The 12,504-nt window shown below is 40.5% G+C and overlaps 1 protein-coding gene across 1 annotated transcript in view; it reads right to left on the bottom strand.

Annotated features, from left to right (window-relative positions):
* Positions 1–5,015: 5,015 nt before the first annotated feature.
* HSPA12A (heat shock protein family A (Hsp70) member 12A) overlaps positions 5,016–12,504 on the bottom strand; it is a 60,084-nt gene continuing 52,595 nt past the window's right edge. Inside the window, exons 11-12 of the mRNA XM_054832341.1 lie at positions 11,685–11,788; positions 5,016–10,226 (exon numbers count right to left, since the gene is read on the bottom strand). Of these exons, the coding sequence (XP_054688316.1) occupies positions 9,592–10,226; positions 11,685–11,788 (739 nt within the window). The 3' untranslated portion in view covers positions 5,016–9,591. The remainder of the gene's footprint in view (positions 10,227–11,684; positions 11,789–12,504) is intronic.

The raw sequence follows: 12,504 nt of genomic DNA, 5'->3' as shown, positions 1-12,504 counted from the left end.
ACACGCACCCCTCAGATTGCACACAAGGCCTTTAATCAATGTTTGCAAAAATCAAAAGCACAACATGCCTCCACTACTTACATCACATTTCATTGCTCGTAGATGTTTCACCAGGGCTTTCCTTTCTGTAGTGGGATGTGCATGACACGAGTCCTCCATGTGTGTGCACAACGAATGACTTTTTGGATTCGTTTTCCAAATGTCTTTCCAGCAACAAGATGTTTATCTGCAAGAAACCAGCATCCACTGTCTAATCCTCAAAGGTGCCAACAGAGCCGTAAAAAAAATTCACAGGTCTACAAAACATGATTGAAAGACCTGGGGTTTAATGAGAGAATTAGACTCAGGGCAAGCATGAAACTAGTGTTCGGATATGTCAAAAGCTGTCAGAGCAGGAACGGGATGAAATGTTCCTGTGTTCTTTAGGGGTAGGACAGTCACAGAGAGTCACAGTTGACATTACATAAAACTTTAGAAAGGTGAGGACAGCAGAACACAAATAAACTGCCTGGGCAGGTAGCACCATTGCAGCATGAGAAGGTTTAAAACCAGATTAAACAGAATTTGGGACTAGCTTAGGCAGAACTAATACTGTTTTGCAGCAGGAAGGTGAGATATAGTTGATGTCTGAGGTCCTTTCCAGGTACGAGCAACTCCTGCAATGCTCTGACAGAGCTGCACTTGCAGTCAGCAAAAATACTGGATGGGTCTGCAGAGAGAGAAGAGAAAAGGAGAAAAATCTAAAGCCACAATTAATACTATCTACTACCTGACTCCGAAGGAGAGAAATGATAAATGCTTCTGTGGGAAGTGATTAGTTTATTTTGGCAACATCCCCAAAGTCCTGTAGCATCTTTGATAAGCATGTGGTACTTTTTGATCTTCAATCTCATGTGTCTCACCCCCAAGGCAAAACAAAATAACTACAAAATTAATTTAAATGTGTTTTGGAATACCCTCAGTCATGTTACCTAATTCTTCAAATGCCTTACACAATTATCAGACTTAAATCCTGACCTTGTTTCCCTGAGCTGACAAAATATCTATTCTCCTGCCCACCTATGTACTACTCACTAAGGACTTTTCCATGGCCAAGGCCACTAGCTGTGTGCTCCCAGCACCCTGCAGATACTACTGCATCTGGGACCTCTGCTTATACAAGGAACATAGGGAGAAAATTATCCAAAGGAAGATGCTGTAATGTTGTTCATGGAAAAACACACTTAAATACAGGAATTCCAGCAGATGTCATGCAGGACCAACATTTCTTCTGCTGGATTCAGCTCTGCTCACAGTTAACTTCACTCATTTTGAGGAGTTGATAGTCATCTAGATAAAGGGGGGGGGGGGGGGGCGGAACAGGCTGAGAAAATAGATCCGTTATGACTGTCACTAGATGAAAAGTAAAAGCTCTGTGAACAATACATTACACTGCAGTGCTTTAACTGCAACCTTGCTACGTGTTAGCAAATACGCAGCGATGGCACATGGATGGTATGCAGCGTGCTTGTGTGTGGGAAGCTTCAGGTCAGCCCTGAGGTTGTTCTTTGTACTACAAAGGAAGAGGATATGTTCAGTCTGGTGTCTGCTCTTATCAGCTGATGGCAGACGGATGTTCTTACTAGAGGTGCAGAGCTTATTCGTCAGAGGGAAGGAAACAGTCCTTGTTGTCCTTAGGAGAGTCACCTTTCCAACTCCTTAGATTACGAGGGTTTAGCAAACTCTGGCACTCACAGCTGTCAGTCTCACTACTCCTTTCTACTTGGAAACCTCCCCTGATCTGCAGGTACTGCTGGAGCACACCAACGCCTCTGTCCTCCCGCATCCAAATTCTGGTTACACACCTCTTCAGCCGATTCCTTTCGTTTCCTTACACTTAATCTGGTATTGTCCTTGTTTTACTTGTTGGCTCTGCTGCAGCACACAATATTCCCAGAGTAAGCTTACATTGAATTTTTTATTCCTCCATGTTTATGTAAGCTCACCTGTGGACACTGATAGAAAGATCATAGCGGTTGCAATCTACTAAGTTCTTAAAGTGATTTTTTGCCATCACATGGCAGCAAACATTATGTCCTAGTTCAATGACTTCTGCTCTGGGCGCAAAGCCCGTGCTCCTGGGATGTAGCATCTAGTAATCTTCTCCCTGTTATTACAGTCCCTGAAAAATGAGAAAATAGATACTACTTCAAAATTATAGCCAGCACCTAGACAACCATATGTTAAACAAAGAAGATACAGAATTTCTTGGTTAGCAGAAAAATGTTTGCAGTTAACGGACTAACTTAATATACTGCACTTAGTCTGTTTAGATCAGTGAGGTATGTGCTCAGCTGCTTTTGATATACCCATAAGTGATACTGAGATAATCCTACTTTTTTTAATCCAGCTAGCTCCTCAAAATCTATTTACTTTTGAATGTGTATTTCTCCAGCAACAAAGGATTTGAGGGCTTGGCTAACAGCCAGACTCAAAGCTCCCCTGAAGTCAGTAGGAACCTTTCTATTGAATTTAATGAGATCCGAAACAGCCCCTAAACAGTGGAAAGGCTCCCTCGCCTTAAGGGTTCCTGTCATTTCCACTGCACTGTCAAAATTCACACATAGGAAATTGCCTCCCGGCTGCCAAACAACAGTTTCACCAGGACACAGGTGACATCTCGTTTCAGAGTGCCAGTTTGTAAGCTGTGTGCTCTTAATATAGCTGTTGCGTTCAAACGCTGGTGCTGGCTGCTAGGAAGGGGTGCATGAGGCAAACCAGGAAGAAAAGGAATAGTGACAAAATTAAGAGCTGTAACTAAGGAATGTTTTATAGCAGTGAAAGGTTATCAAGGTAGAATAGGTTTCATTCAACTCTCAGCTATAGACTCACTTTTTAAAGCTGCCTTGTATGTTAGAAAGACAACTAGTGCTGTCACAGAGCTGCTGTATTTAGCTTTTCCTAGGTGTGAGGAATACGCTTCCTGCATTGCCTGCGTACATCAGTCCAGCAGTGTAGCAAAATTTGTGCCAGATTTCTGAGCTAATGAAGTCAATGAAGCCGTCTGCGTGTTTAAACTAGGCATATCCATGACCACATCCACATGTTAAGTCACAGGTATGAAAACAGAACTGTCGTGAACTCATACACCATGAACATCTTCATCTCCCCAGAGGCACATCAGCACTCCTGATGCATTTTCAGGATGGCCCAGGAGAGTTTGTTCTGCAAGAAATTGCTCTTTGCATCTGTGGAACTGCACAGGTTGCAGTGCAAACTTCTTCCTTTGTTTGAATACCCACTTTCAGATCTCTAATTTGAAGCACAAAAGCACAAAATTCTGCTTTCCCCCCGCCCCCATACCCTGTTGTCACACTACAACGGTCCCACCACAAAAATGTTTCTGTGCATCAGAACACAGCAAGGGATGAATGAGAACTAGTAACACAGAATTTATTCCTAAAAAAAGGTAAGTACAAGTTTTCCAACATCAGTATCTAATGAGATCAGCAAATAACAGGCCTGAATCCCACTCACACAAAGCATCTGCAGTTCTCACTGATCTATCCAAGCTGCGTCTCCTGAAAATCAGGCACCTCATGTACTGAGTAAGGGGACTCTGAACCCACTGACAGATGTTGGGGTGGTGTTTAATGCAGCAGATTGGAAACTGGAAGGAGAAAATCTCTCTGGGGAAGTTGGACGCTGCTCTCATGGAGGTTGTTTTATGAGTTGTTTTATTCCATGGCTATTAGCAGGAAAACACCATCTGGAAATTTCAGTAAAGATTTATGTGATTTTGGTAGAACCAATGAAGGATTTAGACAAACTCCTTCCTATCAAGATGCAGCTGTAAATTTAAACATAAACACACTCATATGAGAAAAGCTTAAGATTTAGAAAAGTCCAGTGAAAAGGCCAAATTCTGCCAGTGAGTGCACAAACATGAAACTCCCCTGGGAACCAGAGCAATGCGTTAGAACACTGAAAGCAAAATTTGGTTCTTAATGTGTCCCTGAAGACTGTAATTATATTTCCCATTGTACTAGTAACATTAATTGAATGTTTAGCTGAAATCAAGTTCATTACAAGTTAAATACAGTACCTAGCCTATTAGGATGGTGTTTATAATTATAGTCATAAAGCACTTGTAAAACATCTTCATTGCAGCAAATAGGTGGAAGTCGGTGTGTAGTGGCTGCTGTGCATCTCAGTTCATTCTCTGCATCCTTGTGCCCGAGCAGCATTGTAGGCTAAGGTCACATACACTGCTGAATCATCTCCATAGCTAGTGCCAACACTGCTGAATTTGAGAGGGATGTGGCCTGCAACAGTTAGCAGAAAAATATAATATTGCAAAAACTATTACAGAAGGTTTTTTTCAGTGCAGCTGGACCTTACTAAACACTCCTTGATCTAGAAACACAGAGTAAAGATGTACACTCTCATGCAAATATACCTGGTTATTGGCCAGCTTACTGGCCTGATAATACAATTTTAGCAGTAAACCAGCCTTTGGTAAGGCCTAAGAGACAAGAGTCCTCTCTGATATATCAATTTTTATATTTGATTTCCCAGCTCTCTCAAAGCATCATTACAGAAAATACCTAGTATGCTTTTGGTATTGCCCAAAGTCTTTCTGTCCTAACTCCGACAGACGTCCTACTCAGAGCTACACCAACTTTGGTGGAAGCTGAGTAATCCCCAGCAGTGGACTCCTACCTCGGGCACATACGGAGTGCCCCTAGAAAGTACACGAGTGAACTACAAACACAGCAGCCTCTTGTGGAAGGGTTGCGTGTGCTGCACACGGGCCTGAAAGCCCTTGGCAAAGACTCCAGGTGTCCACACATCTAAAAGGTTAAAGAAATCTGATAAGCAGCACATACAGTTGATGTCACTTTTCCTCAGTGACGCACATGAAGGAGTATCCAAACGCAAGTAAAACCACTTGGCTTTTCTCACTTTCAAAATAAATTAGGTTTCTTTTTATAGTCATTTTCATAAAAACAGTAACACCCAAAAAGAAAACAATTACTTTTACTGTATTTTATTTGACATGGTTGAAGACACAAGAACACTCAAGATACAATCCAGACAAGTTGTGAACAGCTCCAAACATCAGTGAAATCTGAATTTATCTTGCACAGAGGTGAACAAGACCACAATGGTTGGTTTCATAATATAGTTTAAGACTATTTCAAGCAGGTGAGTACTGTGACGTTATGCCCAACAACTTTTATACTATTCATCCGCTTAAGCCACTTCATATCATAAATATGCAGCTTATCTTGGCGATTAAATCTCTGCAATATATAATTAGCCTTCTCATAATAATGCATTAAAACTCCTGTATATAAATATTGGTATATTCATACCAATGTAAACTGTCCTAACCATCACTGCACATTTATCATATTCTAGCACAATTAAATCATTCTATCACAATTAGCTGCTAACTTTCAGCCTAGAGTTAAGTAACTTGGACCCAAACTTGCAAGTTGCTGCTTAGAGCAAAACTTCCACCAAGGCTTTCTACTTTCCCTAAGGATAGCAGGCTTTGCCTTTTCAACATTAAGTTGCACAATGTCATCTGAAACCCCTACCAAAAAAATGCTCTGCAGGGAATCTCCTGCAAAACCATCAGAACTACAATTCTAAAAATTACTCACTTCCTAATAAATTTCATATTAATTTTACAGCCTAGCATCCTTTATCAAAATGGGCATCCACATGCCATTTACAATGTAAAGTTGTTTAACTGGGTTATAGACTACAGACCACAGCATAATATTCTACTTACAATTCTAATTCCTTAGAGAGACAAGCTAATTTTCCATTCTTAGATTTAAAAAGGGCAACGAGGACAGCTGGGAGTTTGTTCAGTAGTTCAGTGCTCTGCAAGGATAAGCTTGATAGCGCTCTCATCAGACTGAAGAAGTGCAAAAATATGCAAACTTCATATTTTACAGTTATAGTAGGAGTAATTTCAGCAACAAACCTCTGCGTGGATCCAGATGGAATCTTACAAAGGGTGAATAAGAAAGGGCAGAGAATCACTACAGTGCAGGGAACTATGCTTCAGAAGAGCCACAGAAACTACCCTTAGCATTCCCTGCAGATGGGCTGAAAACAGCACAAAATCAGGGGCCACCTGATCTTGCAGTTCGTCTCCTCTTCAGGGGGGCAGAGGGGGAGATTGCAGCCATTTATTAGACAAAATTCTGTGTTAGTTTAAGGCCACCAGAAACCAATATGTGCAGAATTGGACTGGTTCCATTTAACACAGGATGCAAAGACACCAAAGCCTACTTTTCTTTAAGAATTTTGTCTTTAAAAGGTAGTGGTAGACAGAGACTGGGTCTTAGTGCAGCTACAATAAATCAGTGTTGCCTGTCTTGGGAAGGTAGTTTTGTGTTTGGTTTTTTTAAAAACTAGAGAAGTTCCTTAATAAAACCCCAAAATCTAGTGAAGAAGCTGTATATCCAGATCATACAATCTAATTTTAACTTGGTTTTACAGGAGGATTCATCCATTATTATGATGAACTGTTGGAGACAGAATGGTCACCATCTGAAACAAAGAAATGAAAATCCCAGCAACATACTAGTGCATCTGTGTAATACGCTTAACTGGTATGATTTGCGTTGCAGGAAGAATGTTGTATTCTCTGACACACCAACATTTCTTTCCTATTATTATAAGATCAGCCTTTTACATTTCATATCTTACCATCTTTAAAAGCCTATAATTACAGAAGCTGATTGAGAAACTATGTTATTTAAAATTAACAGCTGAATGAAATCAACAGAGGCAAAGAGCATTTTATACAAGAAAATAGCACTGTAGAAAGAAAGAGTCTGTACAATATTTAAATATTGTATATACATAAAATTATATTGTTCATAACTCATCTTAAAGTTTCTCTTGTTTGTAAACCATGGAAAGCAACACACAAAAAATCCCAGTATTTAGCTTTTAAAGCATTTAGCAGGCAGCAGGAAACTGAATGCTAGCAAGCACACTTTGTAATTATAGAAAGTAACCAGCCGGATACTGTGACTAGCATTCTCCATAGTCCTTTTTTTTTTTTTTTTTTTTTTTCAAAGCTGAATGCAGAACAGATTTCACATTCAACTAGAGAATTCTGCAGGAGACACAAAAATGCAATGGCAAAATGCAGTAGACCAGTTCTGCAGCTCTGTACTGTGGCAAAACTCCAGGCTAAACACAGAAAGCTTAAGTGCAGGATTAGAACGTAAATTAGTGAAATAATTGGTAAGAAAGCTTTCATTTCCCAAAAGTGTCAGTAATGGATTTAACTCATGCTTAACTTATTAGAAATGAAGGTTTAGTTTAACAATTAACATTGCAAAGTTTCAAAAGTGTAATGAATTCCAGCAGGTAATCAAGCAGCTCTGCATAAATGCTCTGAAAGCATCAGTATTTTAGGATGATTCTACAGGTTAGTATCAGTTTGCCAACTTGGAGTCGGATTTGGATTTGAATCTGAAGCTGTCAGTTCATGGCAGATATAGACTGTAGGTTTCAGAAGTTATCCACCTGTGGCATTTTGCAAAATAAAAACTGTTCCAGTAGCAGAAGAAATTTTCCAGGTGAACATGCTTAAGAAAACATTTCCAGAAAGTTATTATTTGGAAAACAAGATGCTACCATGACCATCATTGTATTTCACCTGCGTTAGAGCTGTGTGCTCATAGCCACATAAGGAATGCTTTACTTAATGCTATCTGTGGTTTCATTCTCTTGGCTTCTGCCTTCCACTGTACTGGCCATCCAACTCAACCCAGAAATATATTTTACTCAATTAAAATGTTTGCTACTCAAAATATATTACAGTACTTTTGATCTGGACATTTTTTCTCTTTTCAGTTATTTAAATCTTCCTGGACAGCCATCATCTAATTTTACTTCCAAATCTTAACGCAGGGATTAACAATAAAATAAATATAATCATTTGGAGAAGTGCCTGATAAACCAGATGGGTCAGTGAGACCTCAACAGGCTGGAGAAATGTGCAGATAGGAACCTCATAAAGTTCAACAAAGGGAAGTGCAAAGCCCCGCACCTGAGGAGGAACAGCCGCATGCACCACTATACGCTGCGGGCTAACTGGCTGGGAAGCAGCTTGGCAGAAGACCTCAGGGTCTGGGCAGACACAAAGTTAAGCATGAGCCAGCAATGTGCCCTTGCAACACAGAATGCCAATAGCCTCCTGGGGTATGTTAGGAAAAGCATTGCCAGCAGGTCAAGGAAAGTGATTATTTCCCTTTATTCAGCCCTGGTGAGACCACATCTGGAGTGCAGGTCCAGTTCTGAGAGACAGGGATGTAGTGGACTGAGTACAGCAAAGGGTCATGAAAATGACTAAGGGATTGGGGTATCTGTCATGTGAGGAGATGCTGAGAGAGCCAAGACTCGAGAAGGCTCAGGGGATGCTAGGAATGTGTATAAATGCCTGACAGAAGACAATAAAAAAGATGGAGCCGGACTTTTCAAAGGTATTCAGTGAAGGAACAAGAGGCAATGGTCACAAATTGAAACTAAAGAAATTCCTTTTAAACGTAAGAAAAAGCTTTCTTTTGCACTGAGGGTTGTCAAATACTGGAACAGGCTGTGCAGAGAAATTTAGGCACCTCCATCTTTGGAGATACTCAAAACTGGACAGAGCATCCATCCTACTCTAGCTGACACTGCTGACAGCTGAGAAGTTGGACCAGATAGTCAATGGATGTCTCCTCCAACCTCAACTATTCTTTGATTCTATGATTTCAGATGGACACTAATAAAAATAAGTTTAGAAGACCCAAAACGGGAAATAGCTTGGTTCTTAAAAATTTTCCAAAGTATAATGAGGGTAACACTAGCTATTTAATTCAACAGCTAGTTCTGAGGGCTTTGACAATAAAGCACTTGTTTTCAAACTGGAGCAATCAATTTTAGGCTCCTTTTATATATATATATATATAATTTCCTAAATCTACTTTTAAGGATTTCTGAGGATTTTCTTTTCAGTGGGATCTCAGAATTTAAGAAACTCAGTTCCCATTTAAGTCATTGATTTTCAGCACTTAAAATTTTGATAGCACAGGGCAAAATCAAAAGAACGCTATAGACTACTATAGACTATTAATTTGTTCCCATTGCCAGAGGATTGTGCTGTTTAGACAGATACCCCACACAGATACACCCCACTACAACAGCCACGGGGGTTAGTGAGTTTTTCTTGGGAGGAAAAAGAAGAAGAAGAGGAAGAAGGCGGCGGCAAAGAGATTACAATTTTATATCTTTTTAACTAATCGTCAGGACCCAACAATAATCAGTATTTACTTAATAAGGGTAGATCTTTAAGCATGCTTGAGTAACTTGGGAACATTTACTACCTCTAGAACTTTTGCTCCCAACACTTTTTAAGGGTCTTTCAAAATCCAGTCTTTGGTCATCAAAGGGCACGAATATGACATACCCCACCCTACTAGCTGTTCTCATAGCCTGCTGAAATTCAAGTTGATTACATGATATATGAAAGTCAAAAAATGGAATAGTGGAAGATCAGTCTCACAAACAGGCTGTGGTGGGGAAAATGGGCTGTTAATAGTTTAAGAAATCAATACCAACTTTGACACTTTTAGAGGTGGCAACATCAATGGCCATGGCTTTGATTTCAGTGTCCCCAAACTGCATTAGTGTTTTGATCTCCCGCCGGCTTGGCACTGAAGCATCAGTTCCTGTGAGATCCAAGCGAAGGGTGCCACATTTTTTCACTCCAGATTCAGTGATAAAGCTGACATTATCTTGTTCTGAGCTATAGATATTGATCACTATTACTAACTGAGAAGGTTTGGCAGGTGTGTAACTGCGCGTCACAGTTTCTCCAAGGGCTACAGATTGGTCAGCTGAGATAAATTTGTCAAAGACATCAGTGCACCAGCGTGTGCCATCTTTGATGAGGAGCTTCTCTGGTGGATGCTTCCCTTCCACAAACCGATTGAGCACACCCACACCGTAGGTGAGAGGTGAACGCCGCACTTTGATGACAGCAGGGTCTAGACCAAAGAGAACAGCTCCTTTGAGGATAGTGAGCCCCACATCCTGAGGAATGATGACTCGACATCTCGAACCAAAAGCGCTCTGGACAGCTTGTTGGAGTAAGGGGGATTCAGCGAAGCCACCCACCAGGAACAGAAACTTGACATTGGTCACCTCTGGCTTATCAAACACATCACCTAAATAGAAACAGAGCCCATTCAATAGGGGAAAAAAATCCACTGTGACAAGGCAATGCAGGTGAAACTCCTAATGTCTGACTGCACTGCACATCCCATGTACATGCACAAAGTCTGAAACTGCCACATCTATGCCCATGCTGCCATTCTCATCATGCAGTCTCTTCTGTACTCTGTTTCACTGTGAATGGAAACTTACCTCAAAGCAAGCAATATTTCTGAGTGGCACTTAGAACAGGATTTTTATTTAGCTTCTACCGGTAAAGGGAGACATGGATTTCTTGCAAAGAAATCCTGCCAGTCACATTATGGGTGGTAGGGAAACAGATATCATCTTGCCATTTCAAATGTCAGCGAGATATTCCCAAACCTAACCTATTCACATACTCCACTGCATTCCAGATAAGTCACCGCATTTTAAATTCACTTCTTATTTCTGACCCTGACATCTTAACCACAATATGTACCATCTGCAAAATAATACCTCCTTACATTTTTACAGATGTTCCTTCTTAGCTTAAGCTCACATCCCCTACTTTCAAGAAAATCATACAGTTCAGTTGTCAGCTCACCCTTAGTTCAAATAACTGAGGCAGCATGACCGAGGTATCTGTCACAGCTATTGTAATTCTAGATTTCTACCTCCCTGCTCGCATATAAGCTGTTCTGTACGAGTTAAGTTGTGACCTCTCAAAATTTATCTAATAATTCCTCACATATAGTGAGTAAAGCTGGATATTCCACTCCAAATACAATTCCATTAGTGCTTTGTAATGTGTAGAACAGAAATACTTCACTCAATACATATATTATACTCTACCTGATACAAATCCAATCTTCCACCAGGAAGACTTTAAAGAATAAATTTCCTGATAAGCCTATGCCACTTCCCATTACTGGATAAATAAATTCAGTGCTGCTTAAGCCATGCCTGGAAGTACTTTTACCAGGATGCATCATTTATTATTTGTGTTTTGGAGATGTCAGTGATTTGGACAGTCATAAACAAATGTGACTAAGTTCTTCCACTGAGGAGAAATGAACTAGAGTTCTTAATAACAGGAATAATGAGAAACTAGTTACATCTCTGGCATTATTTCGTTGTTGCCTGAAACAGGAAAAAGAAAAGCAGGATCTGGGTGAGTCAGTGCATTTCAGCTTTCTGAATGCTTGCAGCCCTGGAAGTACAGAATAATTGAAGCTTAGGCAGTACCAGGACTGAATCACACCCAGCAACTAGTACCAGATCCAGGTAGGAATACGTATTAAGGTGCGTCCTTTACTGTTATTATTTTCCTAACTACTTTGCAGAGAACTACAAGTTTCAGAACTAAATTCCTTGCTCACTAGGTGCATACTATGGGGGGTGGTTTGACTTTAATTCCAGTTACTGGTTTGAAACAGGTAAGCAAAGCTTCAGTTTCAGCTCAGTCGGAAAGCGGAATTACAGATACGTACTAAGGTGCTGAACAATCTGGTCAATTGTAGGTTTGAAAAGAGCGTTCATTGCATCCGGGCTCATCCTCAGCATTCCCTGGGAGGACCACTTCACAAAGTCCACACTGGAAAAGAACAGGAAGGACATTCAAACATAACAGCTGAGCTGTAAGAAACAGCAAGTGCTCACAAGACACACTAAATAAATGAATGAGTTTAGGGAATCTGCATGTATTTTGCTTGGAAGGAAGTGCCTCACCTCACCCTAGCCCCACACCAACTGCAACAATGTAAAATTTGAAGGGAGAATTGTTATTGTTGCTTGTCTAATTGTTGTTTTCTTTGCCTGATTGCCTTCTGTAGCATTACCAATGCTCAGCTGCTTCCTGCAACAGCTGGCAGTCAATCCAGTGCTCGCTCATCTGAAACAGCACTGATTCATCCCCAGAAGGGCAACATTTAGATTATAGCAGTAGCAGGCCAAAGCCACTGGAAACACACAAGGAAAACAAGCAAGCATGGGAAGCCTCAGGAGGCAGAAGGGAGCACAGCATTTTTAACGAGGCATAACAGTTGTTAAGTGAATACAGGCATTATGTTATTCCATCACTGATAGACATGCATATAGCTCAGTAATCTCAAGCACATTATATGTCCCCTTTATACTCTTTCTATCCCATTATCCAATTAATTTCATTTCAGTTGAAGGCAACATTTAGCATTCCCTCTAAGATTCACCATTAAGACTATTAGTTAGAGGGAGATGGTCTTGTGAGGGGGAATACTTCCAGAAAGTTTTAATGATTTCAGAACTTCAGTCTCATATAGGAAGTGACTCCAA

The sequence above is a fragment of the Grus americana genome, chromosome 7 (assembly GCF_028858705.1).
Source record: "Grus americana isolate bGruAme1 chromosome 7, bGruAme1.mat, whole genome shotgun sequence".
Taxonomy (NCBI): Eukaryota; Metazoa; Chordata; class Aves; order Gruiformes; family Gruidae; genus Grus; species Grus americana.
The sequence above is the reverse complement of the archived record's forward strand: the minus strand, read 5'-3'. Positions and strand labels throughout refer to the sequence as shown.